Raw genomic sequence first — 17,172 nt, 5'->3', positions numbered from 1 at the left:
GCATCAAATATCTGCACTTTTATGTTTTGTTTTGTTTTATTTCCAGGTTTTGACAGAAGTTGGTGAAGATATGGAATCAGTATATTGAAACTGAACAATTACCAAAAATACCCTCTTCCATTGGGCCTATTCAATCTAATTTGGAGCCTGGCACTGTAACTAACATTTAAAAAATCCATGCAGATGCATCCCATAATACAAAAAATAATCTAGATCAAAGGTTAATACTGTAAACAAAAACAAATTGGCAAGATGTAAAGAGCCTTACCCAGACTGGGAGTGTCTTCCTCTTTGCTGCTGGTATCAGAAGAGTAGTCAAGGTGTCTGGTGTCAATGAGGAAAGTGTGCTTCACTTCATTCTTCTTAAAGCAGCAGGCTACTCTTAGGGTGGCACCTGAGGGGAGGCAAACGTCATGATCATGCACTGTTCTGCATTCCATTGTGATTCAATTATACAACAATTTTGTCTAGTGCCTGACAATCATGCTACATTTGAATAAATCAATGATGTAAATTTTATATTTGATTCGTTTGGTATGGTGGTAGGTACTGGCTTCTAAACAACTGGTGTTTCCCTTAAACTGCAGTTTTGTTTCCATAATGTTTTCATAGACTATAATGTATAGTGAGAGGACTCATCATGTTTGGAAGCAAAAGAATGGGTAATAATGATCTACCAGTGGCAGCTAAGATCAAAGAACATTTTATCTATATCATATATACATATGATATTGCAGTACCATGATTTATATTTCCAATTGAGTGTGACTCATTTGTTTATGGCTGTGCAACTTGTGCTTATTGTATGTAGCCATTACCGGGTAAAATAGCTTTGACGTGTTGTCTGTATACAGATCTTTATCTTAAGTTAACATTGAATTTTAACATTGTAGTTCTATCCAGCTGTACCTTCAGACATGTACCTCAGGAATGCAAGTGGGTTGATAAGTGCTACAAATGGAAGATCTTAAGCTAGCAGCTGTCTTCAAGACTGTGATGTGACCTCAGGATTATGGAAAGTACAATAACAAGTTGTTTAATTACTCGTACACAAACGCTGAATTTTTTTATGACATCTGCTTGGAGTTCCTGTTTACCAGCTTGCGTATCTGTCACACAGCAGGGGCAATCTATCTATCATAAAAGATTACTAAATGAATAAGAATAAATCCTGAAATACTTGTGGTATCTTTAAGTCTATGATTTTAAGTCATTTCTCCACCACACACTCATCACAGCCAGAAACAGACCACACATTTTCCTTGTATTTCTACTCTTCTGACAAATGTGAACTACATTTTTACCATGAACTCTCGATTTATATAGAATACAACACGGTTTGGGGTTTATTTATGTCTTACCCACCTGAGAAAACCCGTTTTGATGCGAAATGGGCCAGAAGTTGAACAAATTTGGTGCCCTCGACAAAAAGGGTTGCAACAGTAATGTTCCAGCCTCCGAATCAGGTATTCGAACTTTTGATGGCGCCGCACTCGGCCCCTCGAAACAGTTCGATTTATTTGAATGGAGCCTGTGTGATACGGAAAGTATGGCCCGGTCCGGAACACACGTATCGAATGTTTCCGCATCACAGGTAGGACATAATGGACATTACACACTGCAGCAGGTTAGTGCAGGTAAACTTGGAGCTGTGCAGGTATTTCTAAACTCTACCTGCACCTAATCTGCACTGGTCCATGTACTGGGTTTTATATTGTGTCCTATGATGTTGGTGTATGTGGATTGTTATTACTAGTAGCTGCATTGACTGTTACCACCTATTATGCATAAAAGAATAAATAGCAATGGTTCTTCAAGTTCAACAATTATAGTATGTTTCCTAAATTCAGAGAGGTGCAGATAAAATTTGCCTGGTGCAGGTAATTTTCAATGTTTTCTGCACCAGTACAGGTATGCAGAAAAACTCTAGGGATTAGATATTTTGTCTGACCCTACCTCTTCCCTCATGACCTCATTTAAAAGCGTCTTGCAAACCTATTTTAGCTTCATATGAATATACATGTACAAAGTAGTGAAATGTGATTAGGTCCTCACCTGTGATTACATCAGGGTCCTGCTGTGCAGTCGCCTTCTCTGCTGTCTTCCCCCGGACTCTCAGAGCCTCAAGCTTGGCTTCAATAACTCCCCGCAACAAGTTAACCACCTCCTACAAAGTAAGCACATCCTGATGTGACATACTCAACACAGGCTTTTCATTGATGCTGCTATATAAATAATCTTATTTGCTTTTTGAAATTTATCTATAGCTGTGGAAGTCCTTACAAAAGTTTTGAATGTCAGCTTAAAACCTTCATGTTTTGCATCCCTGAAGAACATAAAAATGGCATAATCAAAGGTCCTGTAGTATTATATTGTTATCATATACAGGTACATGCACACATACACATGTCATATCATCTTTTCAATTTTCCTGCATTGGAGTAATTTAACCCCACACGTTACAGGTAAGGATAGAAAAAGACACATACATGTTGATGTTCACAGGTAAACCAGGATGTCCGTCCATTCGCAGGTAACACGCGCAGCTCCAGCTTAAGGGACCGGAACTTTCCCACCTGGATCAACAGGTAAAACAACAAACTTACAATTTATGCATTGATACATTCTACATGTATGAACTAAAAACAAGTACTGTTACTACCTGCAGTGTGCTTCTTGTGTCATTTTTTCTGTAAGGTAAAATCAGCAATTATATTTTCTATGACAATAATACGTAATCAAGCAACTCAAATACACAAATTTCAGCTGAAACATTGGGTGTTTGAAAGTAACATATTACTGTTATGCTGTTTGGGGGATATTCCCAGATTACTTAAGTTATGACAAAATATGAGTGCCAAGAAGTCTGTGTGACATGAATGAGAATGCACTCATGTTGAAAATTAGCTACAAATGTCAATCTGAATGGAAATTTAAAAAGTAGGCAAATTGCATTGTTGGTGCCAAAACACTAATGTTACAATTCATGTCTTTAAATGGGACAGGTTGCAAATCAGTGATTTATGGCATTCAATTTCAACATTGGTAAGAATGAATATCAAACAAGGGTTAATGCCATGCAAAGCCTGTAATAAAAAAATCATTAATGTTATAACACTAGAAGATTCATGACTGTTAATGTATATTGCCTTGGACTTACATACTGTACGAAAGAAAACGCAGGCAACACCCCAGAAGCCTATGACCAGCTGTAGGTACTATGGAAAGAGACATCCACAGCAGAGTGAGGCTTGCCCAGCGTATGGCAAACAGTGCTTGAAATATAATGGCCGAAATCATTTCGCAAAGGTGTACCTTGACAGGTTGGGAAGACACAAGCTCACGCCCAGAAGACAAAGGTCCACGCTCTGGAAGAAGATGACTACGTGATGTCTGACATCATGACCATCACAGATGCAAAACCACGCACCGAGAACACGTTCAGTATGTCCCACCCAAGGTATGCAACTCAAGTGCATGCCAAGATGAAGTTAGAAGGACGCATGGTCAACTTTCAGCTTGACATTGGAGCAACGTGTAATGTGACGCCAAAGCAGACCTTACTCACAAACAAGATACAGCACGGAGAGTGCTGAAGATGTACAATAACTCAGAGATACTGACCTGAAGATTGAGAAGGAGGTGCTGAGTGTCACCTACGGATTGGAGAAATTCCATCAATACACGTATGGCAGGAAAGTGAATGTGAAAACAGATTACAAGACGCTCGAGATGATCGTGCTGATGTCACAGTGGCCAGGTAGTGAGTCAAGTAGAATCAGGACAGAGGCATGATGTTTGCTGAGATGGTCACTTTATCACAGGATCTTTCAGTGCTCTAGGCGGACAATCTGGACACGTCTTTCCCCTGCCACATCTCTAGGTCGAATACCCCTGTACCCTGCCGCGTGTCGCTTATCTAGCCTCTTTACATCTGCTCTCAATTACTCGGGTGACACTCCCCACACCAGGAGTGATCACGATGTCACCCTGTGACACTGAAGCCACTTCACGTAGCTCCCAAACGCCTCCAGCATGTATGATGATACGTCTGCAGCAGTATGACGTGACAGTACCAGGGAACGTCATCACATGGTGTTCAGAAGAGGGATGCGACCCAAAACGCTGAAAAGAAACGAGGGGTTTGGTGGATAAGTTTGGCGCACAGAGAGGTACGACAGAGTTCCTGTTTGGCATCTGGAATCTGATGAGCTCCTGACAGGTTAACTAAGAGGTCAGAGTCACCTGGAGAGCAGGGCAAAGGTTCACAGAGCTGCCAGGAGAGCAGGGCAAATGTTGGCAGCCCATCCTTCAAGTACATACCTTGTACAAGACCTTGTAAACAGAGCCTGAAAAGATGGCAGAAGGCAGTAGCTTCACACAGCCTGCCAGTTTGGACATTAATGCAAGGAATGTTGAGTGGAAGAAATGGAAGGAGGATGCACTACTGTACATCGGACTGTGTCAGAGGATGCCAAGAAATGCAGACAAACATTGCGGTATCTTATGGGCGACCAAGCACGCAAAGTTCTTGATACCTTAACCATCAAAAAAGCAGATAATGATGGGAACATGGTTGTGGCTGAATCCAACTATATTAGCTTGGAATTCATATTCATCTCGTTTGTTAGTCACTGGCAATAAAGGTATTGAAAATATATGCATAATTCTAATGTCAATATTACTAGATCATAGCTACTGCCGCATGGCGCATTGGTACACCCGATCCCTCGATCCTGGAAGTTAAGCAACATGTGGTCCGGACAGTTCTTGGATGGGGGATCAACCAAGGACGACTGGATTGCTGTAGCTGGACCAAGCATGGTCATTCCACGAAATCGTCTTCCGGAAAGGACGTAAAATGGGGGTCCCGTATTCGACGAGGTGCCTCGACCACGTTAAACAGCCTCATTACTCATTGGGTACCTACTGGCTGGCAAAATACACATGATTATTATTATTATCATTATTATAAAAGCAAATATACAAAAGTAGCAGCCCCCTCTATCAGCAATGGAACGCCAGTGCTGAAGTGGTCGTCAGCACTGGAAGTCCAGTGCTGAGGCAGCATCAGCACTGGAAACCCTCCTGTCAGCACTGGAAACCGAGTGTTGAAACATAGAAACTACAGTCGGCACTGAATTTCCAGTTACTAGTACTAGTAGTTTTCTACCTGTAAGTTATCTATGGTTCGTAAAAAGAGAACAAGCGAGCTGGTGACTACACACAGATAGAGTAGGTGATAGTTGTCTACCCCTAAATGATTATAATTTGTTTGTCAAAAAAGACGCTACTTTGCCGCACAAGTAGAATGTGTACTGAGGCCAATTCGACCCGTTGCTTCAGCACTGCAACACCAGTGCGGAACCCGCTATTTTTGTACACTTCCATTACAAAGCCAAAAATAATAAAACTAGTCAGGATCACTGGGTCCAGACCTAAGGTTAAACCTTGACTTGGCCTTGGACCTGATTAAGCCGGCTCCATACGCACCATTACCTTTGGGGTTATACATATATATTTCATGCTGGTACAAGAATTTCCAACCTACCCTGATGAAGTGAAGACTGCGCTCCATTTTAGAACCGGAATAACAACATAATTTCTTCAGCCTTAGAAAATAATCACCCCCCCTCCCTCTTTCCCCTCAGGCCACATTTTTCGTAAACAGGATCAGGATTTGTAAACACACTATTCATCCAATCCAAAAGCTACACGTTACTGTAGCATAGATGATACATATGGGAGCAACACATCTGCATAAGTTATACAAAAAGGATTCAGTCCATTTGTCACGTTCACGACTTTTTGGAGGAGTTTTCTTTCCCGCCAATCGCTGACCTTTCCCGTCATTCCTCAGTCACCTTCCAGCTCTCGTCCTCATCACCGTCTGTGTTGGTCTGTGACTGTTAAAGCTTACAAAAAGAATAGACCTAAAATAACATAATTTCTTCTAATAATCATGCAGGTTTCAATTTTTGTCTCACTAATGCATGGGTATTTTTGAATATTTAGGCGAACAAGTGAACGATATCCTGGGAACGAGGGGTTCTAGGTCACTTGAGGTTAAAAGGTCAACTTGTGGGAATACGTAACTCAGTTTTGTTCAGATCAGGCGCACAGTTGCAAGATAAAGTTTAAAAGGAAGGTTACTGTCATTACCGATGTAGAATAGGATATAACGTCACAGATAGTACAAGACAAAGAAGGTGAGAGTTTTGTGATTTCCTCGCGTTACACGCTGCGCTTTGGTTTTTGTCGTCTACGTGTGGGGAGGGGGGCGTTACGAAATTTTGTTGTTTGATGCACGTCCATCTGCTGGAGTGATAAACTAGAAAAGAGTTCTACATGTATTAAAAAAATGAAGACTCCAACTTAATGCATTAGGTCAGATGTTTTAAGCATTTGATAAATCCGGATAATCGTAAGTCTAACGTTATAATTATGATTATATAACGTTAGACTTAGAGGCACGTGTTATCTAAAAATAATTTATCTTTTTGGAGGTCATGTGTTTATTCAACTCTTTATTCTTTTGCCATACTAAATATCAAAACTTGTTTTGAGACCGTAAGATTATGTTGTGGAAGCCTATGTAATAATGCCTTAGGTAGATCTCAATTATTTTTGGAGGTCCAAAGTAAGCCCACTCAAGAATTGTTGTGTAAAATGCCTTTCTCAATTGCATAATGGCAATAGGGATTGTCAGGAGATGTGAACCTGGGACCTCTGGGGTCTGGACCAAACACCCTACCATTACACCACATCAGCGTCACAAAACAGTTCATGTCTCTAATATATTCCAACATATATTGGCTCTGTCTGTTGAGGCCATACATGTTGCATAATGTCAACAATGTCCAGACATGTTTAATTTGTCTCACCTCAGGGGCCTTCATCATCTTTGACCTGCACATGCACCGTTGATCAAGGTCCTCCTTATTTTATTTTTTCCTCACAACTTCAGGTCCACCATGAGCAAAGTGAAGGAACTGTGGACCAGATACAGAGTATTGATAGTGATGATCCCCAGTATCATTGGGGTGCACTGGGGGTGGAACGAGCTTCAGAAGAGCGGAATATTAGACTCTACAGACAGACAGCAGCAGGAAGGTCCATTCCTGCCCTCCGTGCCTCCTCCAGCCATCATCATGCCGCCCATGCCAGACTTCGATTAGATGAAGAAAGATCAGAAGTAGAGTAAATGCTAATGTAGGTAAAGGTAAGGCTAAGGGAACAAACACATCAGCTCATTGATAACTAGATACTACATAGTGTAAGTAACTAGTTGACTTATTATAGATTAAAGGGTCTATGCTCCTACTGGTGAAGGTCAGTCAGATATTATGGGATGTTGATACAAACTGTGTTGGTAATGTGCTACATTTGAAAGTTAATGATTTTGTTGTACTTCAACTTTGTAGTTCCTCTCAAATCACACAGTGAGATGTTGACAAGGTCTTTTGTAAGCGTATAGATATGAATTCTATTTTGCCTTTACAATGTCTTTGTATGGCAGAATGAATCCATAGATTAGATCCTTAAACTTGTCTTTTTTCAGAACAAACATTTCTAATTCTAATTCTGTGTTTTCCTCAATTTTTACAGATGTCTAGAGTGATTCCTTCTCCTAAGCAGCAGTCTTCAATTGTCAATCAGTCATTGAAGGACCCTAAAAATGCACAGGCAATTTCTACATTCAGAGCCTTAGTCCAATCCTGCTATGGTCCTACAGGGAGGCTGAAAATGATCCACAATGCGAGTGGTGGACATGTCACCACAACTTCCACATCTCAGACTTTGTTTCGTACTATGTCTGTGAGCAACCCGGTGGTGAAGCTGATTGTATCCGCCGTGCAGTCTCACACCAATCAGTTTAGTGATGGCGGACTGTTCGCTGCCCTTCTTTGTTCACTTCTAGTAGAGTCATGTCTGGCGCTACTAGTCCCGCAACAAGCTGCCGCAAAAATAAACGAAGAAGTGTTGCATATCTGTTTGGAATATTTGCAGAGTGAAAATTGTCTTTGTAAGGCTAGTTTGAATGTTGGTGATGCAACCATGATGCTAGCTTTAGTCAGGAGCGTGCTTGGTTCCAAGCCTGCCCTCATGTTGAATTTAGATGATTTGAATTTTTTAAGTAGATTAGTTCTGCAGGCTTTTCTTAAGTCCATTCCCGACACACCTAGTGGGACTCTTAGTCTATCTGACATTGAGTATATATGCGTAGAGGGATGTTCCATTAACAATTCACGTCTGGAGGAGGGGGTCTTGTTTGAGACTCCTAAAATCACAAAACAATACTTGGCTAAGGTAAAACCTAGAAAAGTACATCTCCAAGGAGGAACAGAAACCATCAAAGTTGCCCTGTTTAACACATCTCTGTCGGGGGATAGTGATGAGTTCATAGACACTGCCTACGAGGCAGACGTCAGCATATCTGGGGATGAGTCAGTACTCCGGCACCTGATGCAGGTGGCAGCACACCTGGTGCAGCTGCAGGTGGGAGTGTTGGCATGTCAGAAGGTGGTCCATCCAGGTGTGCAGAAATACCTGGCTGAGAATGCAGTCCTGACTGTGGACAGACTGGGAAGTCTGCATATTGTAGCCGTACAGAGGCTGACAGGTATGTATTCTCATAACATACTACATAGTCTATTGTAATTTTTAGAGCAAATTGGTTTCCTAGAATTATTCACTAGTTCGCATATATCTTGTGCAATTGTTAAGCAATAAAGTTATATGATAACTAAAGTTAAATGTTTCACACAAGGTATAGATTTTGTTGTGAAAAACTGTGGTGCTTGAATTGAAAAAAGTAGACTGTTAGTGTTAATGGTAAAAAACATTTGTTAAAGTTGTTTTTTTTGTCCATAAAACATGTTAAAGTGAGATACAATGTACTAAGATAAATCTTTCCAAATAAAGCAAAGCTTGCTAGAGGCTGTTTGATAGCTAAGCACAAGCTTGTCACACAGTTAATGACCTTCAGCCAAATCTTTTATTGCCACAAGGTCAAAATGTTAGAAAATTGAGCATATTTATTACATTGGGCGGGGATCTGCAAACATTGGCAGACCCCTACGATTTGTACAGAGACCATTTTGACTATCGTTAGTGGAATATTCTTGACTATTCTCCCAGGTGCAACAGCAATTGGCACATTACATGCCACCATCAATGAAGACAGCATTGGCCACCTGCAAAGTGTGAGCACAGTCCAGATACAGCAGAAAAACTACCTACACCTGCAGTCCTCTACCAGTGCTGTGACCACCCTGGTGCTGTGTAACAGGAACGAGGCAGCCCTACAAGAAATGAAGGTGAGTACTGTAAAACTTAAAATGTTCTTGGTGGTTCTAATTTTGCAGTGACCCCACCACTTCAAAATCATCACAGTGCAAAAGATTTCTGTCAGCAATGCACTCTGTGTGCCCACCACATATTCATGCCAGAAATGCCTTCCTTTCTCTCTACCATGAAATTTGAGTCATTTTTTAACTTAGGATTGTACCATAGTATCATTTTGACAGAAGGAGGCTATGTATAAAGTTTGGAATGGAAAAGATATGTGACAGCAAAGGAGATATGTCCATATGAAAAAAAAGTTTGAAAACTGTTGTTAACCAGGTTAAGAGAGAGAAATACCAAAGTAACTCAATTTAGATTTAAGTTCTAACTAGCAAAAAGCTGTCACCAACTTGAGATGCAAATGCTGCCTCTTTCTATGACACATGCAGACTCAGTTTTCCTCCTGGTTGTTCCAGGATGTTTGTATTACAGCCCACCATGTCCTGTGCCAGACCCTAAGGTCCCCACTTGTCCTGTGTGGAGGGGGCTGTACAGAAACACACCTGGCAGCACACCTCAGAACTCAGGTTAGCTACTTTTACACTTGCCAGAATGGTCGTGATTGTTCTCTTTTATGTCTTATATTAAAGGATAAGGGAATTAGATGTAATTCTTTGACCCTAAATACCTTAATCCTTTTACTTTTCAATTAGGTAATTGATCCCCTTCTTGTAGGTCTGGTACACGTCAGCATGACTAAATCTGAAAGCACAATTCAATCCTTCAGCTGATTGTGAGATTTGTGGTGTCATATGGATATGTCTGCAATCAGCCACCTGTGCTTGTGGAATCAGATTGGGAACCATGTCACAATGTATAGTCCATGCAAAGATGGTGTCAGAGCAGTGCAGTTCAGAGCAGTAAAAAAGAAGGGTCTGCAACTCTGCATGCCTTTTACCATAACGAGTAGCTATTGAAGCTATTTATTTCACCTGCTCTTGTTCAACATAACGTTAGCTCATGCAGGAGGTCTACACCTCTTTAGTTTATGCATGGAATTTCTCGCACAATTTTAGAACACAGACTAATCATGCAATACATTGTGACATGTACATTGATTGTCTCTGTCAGTGCGTAAGTCAGAATGTGAATACCCCAATCTTTTGGTTTTCACCAATGGTGACAAAGAATATAATAGTGTATGTAACAACATTGGATTGTCATTCTAGCCCATTGTACATAAACCCCTGAATAGGTTCAGTACGTATAGAATAGTAAGGTTCTTCTTGCTGTTATGTATACATTTTGTAGTTCCCTTTCAATACCTTTGTCACAGCTTTGTCATTGATTGTATTGAGTAGTTTGTTGCATAGTGTAGCCTCAGACAGGAAAAAATGTGGTTCAGCTATTAGTAAATTCTATGCTTTAGAGTTGTATGTCAGAAATATTTGAATTTTGACAATGGACACATAGCTGATACACGTATTGCAAAATATACAGTACTCTTGGTACATTACTTACCAGCTGTTAAGTGATGACATGGTTCCTAGACAAGATGTCAAACACATGCATTAGGCAAAGTACAGTCATACACATTGTATTTTGTGCATTCTAGGTCACAATGAAAGAGGAGACTCTGCTTGCAAAGCTCGGCTGTTCCAAAGCTCAACTGTACACCACTGCCAACAACTTTGCACGCTGTCTGGAACAAGTGGCCATTGCACTGGAGCATGATGGGGGATGTCATGTGTCAGACCCTGTCAATCATCACCACTGGCTCCTCCCACCCTGGGCCTCCACCATGGTTCCTGCTGAGGCAGGTGTGAAAACATGTGCGTGTGGAATGGTAAAATCAGATGAAATTGACAGCTGCTCACTCATTGGTCACCTCAGCAACCAATCCCTGACATCCTCTGTTCCAGAAGGTCATGGTAAACATGATGATGACAAAGGCAATTGCAGTCTAAGTTTGACAGGTTACATGGACCAGGCAGCACACAATGGTGTTGAGTCTAGTACTTCAAATGTTGTGTTGGACTCATTTCCTGTGAAGTTGAATGCCTTTGTCATAGCTGTCGAGACAGCTGACATGATACTGACTGTTAACAGGACCATTTTTGACAAAAACTAAATTCTTTAAAAAAAAAAGCAGAGGTCAGGAAGTGAGAAGTGAAAATTGTAAGGATTTATAAGACAATTGCAGAAATGATTTATTAGTTTCAAACTTTGAATCACAGGTGCATCTGATGAATTGCATGAATTATATACGTGAATATTTGTTGTTTTGGATAGACGAGACTAGTATTTTTTTCAAGCCATGATTAAACTCTTCTCATTCTTCACATTTTTGCTTTGTCTTGAATGTCTTCTAAATCCTGCTGTTTGTGTATATTGGTGCCAAGGCCAGCCCCCCATGTCCAAGCTCAGATTTCAGTTGTTTTCAAAACATCTTAACCCAATAAACGTCCTTGTCCCTATTGTTGACAAAATAGCTTCACGCATGTTTAGATTCTGGACAAAAAGGTGTTAATGAAAAGCCGAGGTCACACATTCTTGTTTTACATGCACGATGTGGTATTGAATAAAGTAGCCAAAGGGTGGCTCAAAATATGAGACCGCGCCATTTTGGAAAAGGGGTGAAAAGGGTATATCCTGCTTAAACCAGTAAAATGATGTGACAACTGCCAGTGATGAGAAATTGTGAGTGACTGACAATACACAGCTGAAAATGTCCCATTGCAATCTATCTTATCATGTTCCCCAGAGTATACATGTATCTCTCTTCAGTACAAAAGGGATTTGCTTTTATACTGTTAATCTTTAAAATTTGTGGTGGTTTATTTTCACAGTGATCTTTACATGACATAATATAATACCAGGATTTCCCCTGTATTACTAGATGAATCATACTTCAGAATTGTTTCAACCGCAAACTTAAAACAAATGTGTATTCCCTTCTACCACAAAAATATATGGATTTACAGTATACAAATGTACTAGGAACATGCTTTTATATATTAGTCATGTCCCTAGACTAAAAGCCAATTCAATGCCCCTTTCTTATAGTACCTATAACATTGTGCAGTGCCCAATGCTTGGCATATGGTGCCTATGTGTAAGCGAGGAATGACTCATACCTTAATACCAACAAGGGATTATGAATGGCCATAAGGGAATTTGGCAGAATGCCAGATGGCCTTCCAACTGCTATTTTAGCTTGCTAATTGTGTAAGTGACAGTGATGGTTTGGCATTGCCTCATCCTATATTCTAGACTTAATCTAATCAAGGATTATGACATCCGTAATATATATGCGGAAACAGTACTTTACAATCTGTATGCTGCTGCTATCGTGAAAGTATTTTACAATGCCAATGTTATTGTTAAATACATTATTTGTATTAAACTAGCATATTTGACCCTTGCTTCAGAGTCATGTCATGATCAAAGCCTACCGTGTGCCATGTTTGCAATTCTTATCTTCTGAAAAATAGCGTCTTTTTATGGCATAAGTAAAGATAGTAGATGCTAGGCTATTTGCCAATATACTGACAAAACGACTTGAGCATTAGTAGTAGTACTTAGTGCTATTACGTTCTTATCAAACTTGATGTTCGATTTTCACTACACATCGTCAGAATCTGTTGCCCATTATTTATGATATCCATGTAATAAAATTACTGTAATCAATCCTTGAAGGTAACGTTTTTGCCCTTGTTTTTGATTGGTCGCCGAAGTTGTCTGATAAGATTCGAATGTTTGCTGTCCAGGGTATTGGAATGATATGGTTTGTTTGCTTAAAACCCTAATTGTGTGTTTGTTTTGTCGACCCAACTGTGTCCAAACTGCGAAACTTGGCACTCTTGATTATACCAGCCGTCCTAATGCGTTAAAGTAGGCGTGGCTTACATCGGAGATTGGCGTCCAGCTGTGATCAATTTCATACCGCCTGTCCCCGTGTAGTAATGTGAAATCTATCGCGCATATCCCCGTCACGAGTCGGCGACATGCGAGCTTACAATAACTTCCGCCCTGTCGTTTGGCTCCCCTCACGTATACACATTTTGTAGAACACGATATGAAACGTTATCGTTGTGTGCGGTGTCAAATTGTTTAATTTTGCCGAGAGCGAACATATAACATGTAGCTGAAATAATAATGTGCGCCTACTCCCATGTTTTGACCCTTGACTAAAATTTGGTCTACAAAATACAACTTACAAGTCTTGTCTTACGCCACAGCATCTTGCTTTGACACTTATCTTTTCCGTGAAGTTCATGATCAAGTCTTAGCGTAATTCTTTTGCTTTTCTGTGCCGCTAGACGACACGTGTTTAAATGGCATAGAGTAGACTAATTCTTTTTCCGCTCGGTGTCACTGACCCTGGTTTGGCCTCGAGGCACTGTGTAACATTTGCTCTACCTCAAACCACTATGATCACAATGTCGCAACTGTAGTACGACCAACGTGATTTAGATGGCACAAATTCTTTCCACTTGCCCATCATCCATCCTGCTTTTTGATAACTTGGTTTTTCAGCCCTCTGTGAAGAAATGGACATGCCCCAAGCAGCGATAACCCAGGGTTTATGAATTTGGTTTAATCAGTGACGAGGTCTGACGCATCGTTTCGTCACCTGTGCGGAGAGACAGAACCTCTGGATCGGGCGTGCGCATGTGTGTGTGTCGGGGAGGGGCAGCGACCAGTTTCACCACGCTTTCCAGTGAGAACAGACTCGTCACACTAAGATTCAGACTGGAAACATAACGGGCTAGTCCATTAACTCTTTCTTCCAAGCCTCCGCCAAAAACGGATTTTGAAAGCCGACCAGCCTTAGGCTTGCGAGGGGCGAAGAAAGGGCCGACCGACTGACGAGTCCGTAACACGACCCCGACCGGCGCTGACGACAGGACAGAGAGACAGCAGTGTTTACAGAAGACTGGAAGGCGAGGTGACCTCCATTCTGCAGCCAACATGGGGAACAAACTCTCTTTCAGCCTGGGCGGAAGGAACAAGAAGAAAGATGACGGCAGCGTGCAAGTTGTAAGCGTAAAGCAGACTGGGGACACCGTGGTAAGTAAACGCCCGACTACTTTGAGCGCTATTAAACATGTGTGTGATACATAAACGGTTTGAGCCAAGGCTAACACAATTATATATGCAAGTGTACAAGCAACACATGAATTTCCAGCCCTCCGGCACATGTAACATGAATCACTAGATTTCAATAGAGCTCTGCCAACTGTTTTTGCGTATAACTTCTGTTTACATGTGAAGGGAGCTTATCAAAAGACCTCATTGCTTTGGTATGTGGGCAAAAAAACACGAGTACGAAGTCTGTATTTCGCATTATTGCGTTTGAAAGGCATGTGGCGGTGGTGACTGTTATTTTGCTGCAGTACAAGGCGAGTTAGCTCAGCACGTAGTCAGACACGATTAACACACGAAAGCCGTCACGAACATGAAATATCTGGGTTACACACGATGATGAATTGCGTACAAAGTTTGTTCGCCATGTAGTATGCAACTGGGTGAGGCATGGTCAAAAGTATTTCTCCATGTCATTGGGGAGGGGGTCGATCATGTATTATCGATTTAAGTGGATAGGGGGCATCATCTGAAGCGAACTTTGACACTACTCGTCACACCCAATCTACGAAAATCTGTCAATGGCGCACGAGAAAAAAACGTTAAGGTTGCAACGTTGCATCATACATGTTGCATTGATTACTGTTCATTCCTTTAACTTTATCATTGAGCTAGTAACTTGATAAGAAAAGATTATGACTCATGCGGTGTATGTACATAAATTTGGTATGTTGACGAGTATGACAAATATTCAAAACGACATGCAAGAGCAATGTGATCTGATCTGTGGTCTGAATTTGCGACAAGCGTATAAGTGCGGTGATGCCTGTCATAAACTTCCACTTTTTCTCATAATAGCCTTGATGCCAGACTTATTGTGAGACAGTACTCAGTACTCCATACAGGAGATTACCCCACAACCGTGGAGCCTCACATGCCTGTTTGCCAGGCGGCCATGACATGCTTGGTCGAGAGAAAACAGGCTAGCAGGGTCCTCGCCAAATAAGTCCGTCCGGAAAAGTTAAGTGGCACAAGAATAAAGATCGTTTCTTTTCTGTCTGCACCCTTATTCCCTGGTCACGTCACGTCTGAGCTGAGCCGCGTTGACTTACAGACGAACACAACGTGGTCTTTGTCGGGAATGGGGGAGGGGGGTGATAACGAGCCATGTTTTTGAAGCCACAACACCACACCAGACTAGCTTGTCGAGTCAGACATGTTTGACTGAACAATATCTCCACTTGAAAAAGTTCTCAATTGATCTGAAAGGTCACCCGCACGGGCGGCTCGCGTCTGACAAAAAAGTGCTTCTACATAAACGTTTTGAAGAGTGTTGATAATGCCGACGAGAGTCGTAAGTCCGTGTGTTGTTTGTATTTACTGACAGAAACAGGTGTTATGTCGCAGGTGCAATTTCAAATGTCCTCAAACCAGCTTTCTGGGACATCTCTCGAAATTAAATAAATTGTCATCTTAAGGATTTAATACCGGAATTGAATTAATGAAAATTGAATTCCCAACGGCTATGTGATCCTATTTCGGAAAGCACGTGGCGTTCCCGTTCTTGTGTGGTTGAAAAAGGTGCACCGACATACACAGCACATCCTTGTTTTAAACGGGGTTCCTTTTTATATTGATGGGGTGAAATGCACACAATATCTGCATATTTTAGTTGAAATTTGTTACGTGGACGTCCCTTTTTTGTGCCAATATTTTTTTCGGTTGATTTTTTTTTGGGGGGGGCATTTGTTATCCATGGCCAAATCTCCAGCAACTGTTACCAAATGGCGAAAAGCGCATTTTGATTTTTAGTGACCCCAATGTATTGTAGGTATCTGCTTTCTCACCTGAGGTTAACGACCCATAATGTAGATAATTGTCAACAGATGCGTGATGACCTAACCTCCTTTCAGAGGACTGGCAATTATCTAGGTCAAGACGACATTTAGGCGTGCCGTAAAACGTGCAGCGCTTGTTGATATCTGATCTCCAAGCAGATATTGAGAGGGTAAGACCGTAGCGTTTTCTGCCTGCCCCGCCTTTTCATGAGAAAGGAAAACCCAGAATATCATATGCACTTACAATTTTGTTGTAGCGTATGATGATTTTCGTTTCAGAAAAATCAATTCAACAATCACAGACGGTCGTCTTACATGAATTGCCCTCATTCGATACCAAATATCTGCAAACGAGTTTTACCGCGACAAATTGATGTTACGTTAGTCTCGTCTGATTGAATCATTCACAAACTTGTCTCGCATGATATGGACTGTTCCATATTCAAAAATTGAAGGGGTCGTTTTCGTGCATACAACTACTCTTATCAGATTTCATTTTTTACAAGTTGAAAAGAAATCAATGTCAACACTAACTCATTTTTAATATCAAACTCCGCTTAACGACATCTCGTTGATTGTTTAAAACTGCTTGACATTGGTAAAGAAATCTCAATTAGATTATTTGAAATGAGTTTTCCTACGTCATTGACCCCATATCTGAAGGTATGACCAGTTGATGGAATAGCCGGTTACCTGACAGAACTAGGTCGTCGGTCAAACGTGTTGGCCTATCAGTGTCCAAATCTGACAATCTTTTCATTCAAATGCGCTTTTCTAGTTTTGTTTCTTACCGTACATGAATGTATGTGAATAACACTATGCATGCAATTTGCAGTATTTCATACCGGATATACTGTATCTGAAAGGTAAGGAACGTCGGAAATGACCCGTATCCCCGTTGGATAGATAACATTTTTTGTTGCGTTATCTACACCTGACCCTGCAGACGATATTGCTT

General features: G+C 41.1%; 3 protein-coding genes across 10 annotated transcripts in view; 2 read left to right on the top strand and 1 right to left on the bottom strand.

Annotated features, from left to right (window-relative positions):
• Window positions 1-6,013, bottom strand: part of LOC118420313 — a 13,530-nt gene extending 7,517 nt beyond the window's left edge. For 2 of the 5 annotated variants that reach the window (XM_035827082.1, XM_035827073.1), the window contains exons 1-4: window positions 3,625-3,951; window positions 2,490-2,576; window positions 2,056-2,167; window positions 269-394 (exon numbers count right to left, since the gene is read on the bottom strand). In XM_035827082.1, the coding sequence (XP_035682975.1) occupies window positions 269-394; window positions 2,056-2,167; window positions 2,490-2,576; window positions 3,625-3,678 (379 nt within the window). In that variant the 5' untranslated portion in view covers window positions 3,679-3,951. The other 3 variants (XM_035827108.1, XM_035827100.1, XM_035827091.1) reach the window with 3 other exon arrangements.
• Window positions 6,014-6,042: 29 nt separating this feature from the next.
• LOC118420363 (McKusick-Kaufman/Bardet-Biedl syndromes putative chaperonin-like) lies at window positions 6,043-12,986 on the top strand. 2 transcript variants are annotated; one of them, XM_035827171.1, is made up of 6 exons: window positions 6,043-6,209; window positions 6,968-7,212; window positions 7,609-8,623; window positions 9,142-9,320; window positions 9,765-9,875; window positions 10,904-12,986. In XM_035827171.1, exons 3-6 carry the CDS (start codon window positions 7,609-7,611, stop codon window positions 11,417-11,419), a joined length of 1,821 nt encoding a protein of 606 aa, XP_035683064.1. In that variant the 5' UTR covers window positions 6,043-6,209; window positions 6,968-7,212; the 3' UTR covers window positions 11,420-12,986. The 2 variants fall into 2 exon arrangements, with proteins under 2 accessions (XP_035683064.1, XP_035683056.1); XM_035827163.1 differs by having other exon boundaries at window positions 6,968-7,222.
• A 328-nt stretch (window positions 12,987-13,314) lies between these two features.
• LOC118420341 (fibrous sheath CABYR-binding protein-like) overlaps window positions 13,315-17,172 on the top strand; it is a 23,600-nt gene continuing 19,742 nt past the window's right edge. For 2 of the 3 annotated variants that reach the window (XM_035827130.1, XM_035827114.1), the window contains exon 1: window positions 13,315-14,361. In XM_035827130.1, the coding sequence (XP_035683023.1) occupies window positions 14,263-14,361 (99 nt within the window). In that variant the 5' untranslated portion in view covers window positions 13,315-14,262. The remainder of the gene's footprint in view (window positions 14,362-17,172) is intronic. The other variant, XM_035827122.1, reaches the window with a different exon arrangement.

The sequence above is a fragment of the Branchiostoma floridae genome, chromosome 1 (assembly GCF_000003815.2).
Source record: "Branchiostoma floridae strain S238N-H82 chromosome 1, Bfl_VNyyK, whole genome shotgun sequence".
Classification (NCBI taxonomy): Eukaryota; Metazoa; Chordata; class Leptocardii; order Amphioxiformes; family Branchiostomatidae; genus Branchiostoma; species Branchiostoma floridae.
Note: the sequence above shows the minus strand (reverse complement) of the source record. Positions and strands in the feature narration are given on the sequence as shown.

Excerpts from the sequence above, each read along its gene's own strand:
- LOC118420363 (XM_035827171.1), top strand. The coding sequence starts at position 7,609 with ATGTCTAGAGTGATTCCTTCTCCTAAGCAGCAGTCTTCAATTGTCAAT. Across the intron at positions 9,321-9,764 it reads CAGCCCTACAAGAAATGAAG|GATGTTTGTATTACAGCCCA; the intron begins GTGAGTACTGTA and ends TGGTTGTTCCAG. Across the intron at positions 9,876-10,903 it reads CAGCACACCTCAGAACTCAG|GTCACAATGAAAGAGGAGAC; the intron begins GTTAGCTACTTT and ends TGTGCATTCTAG.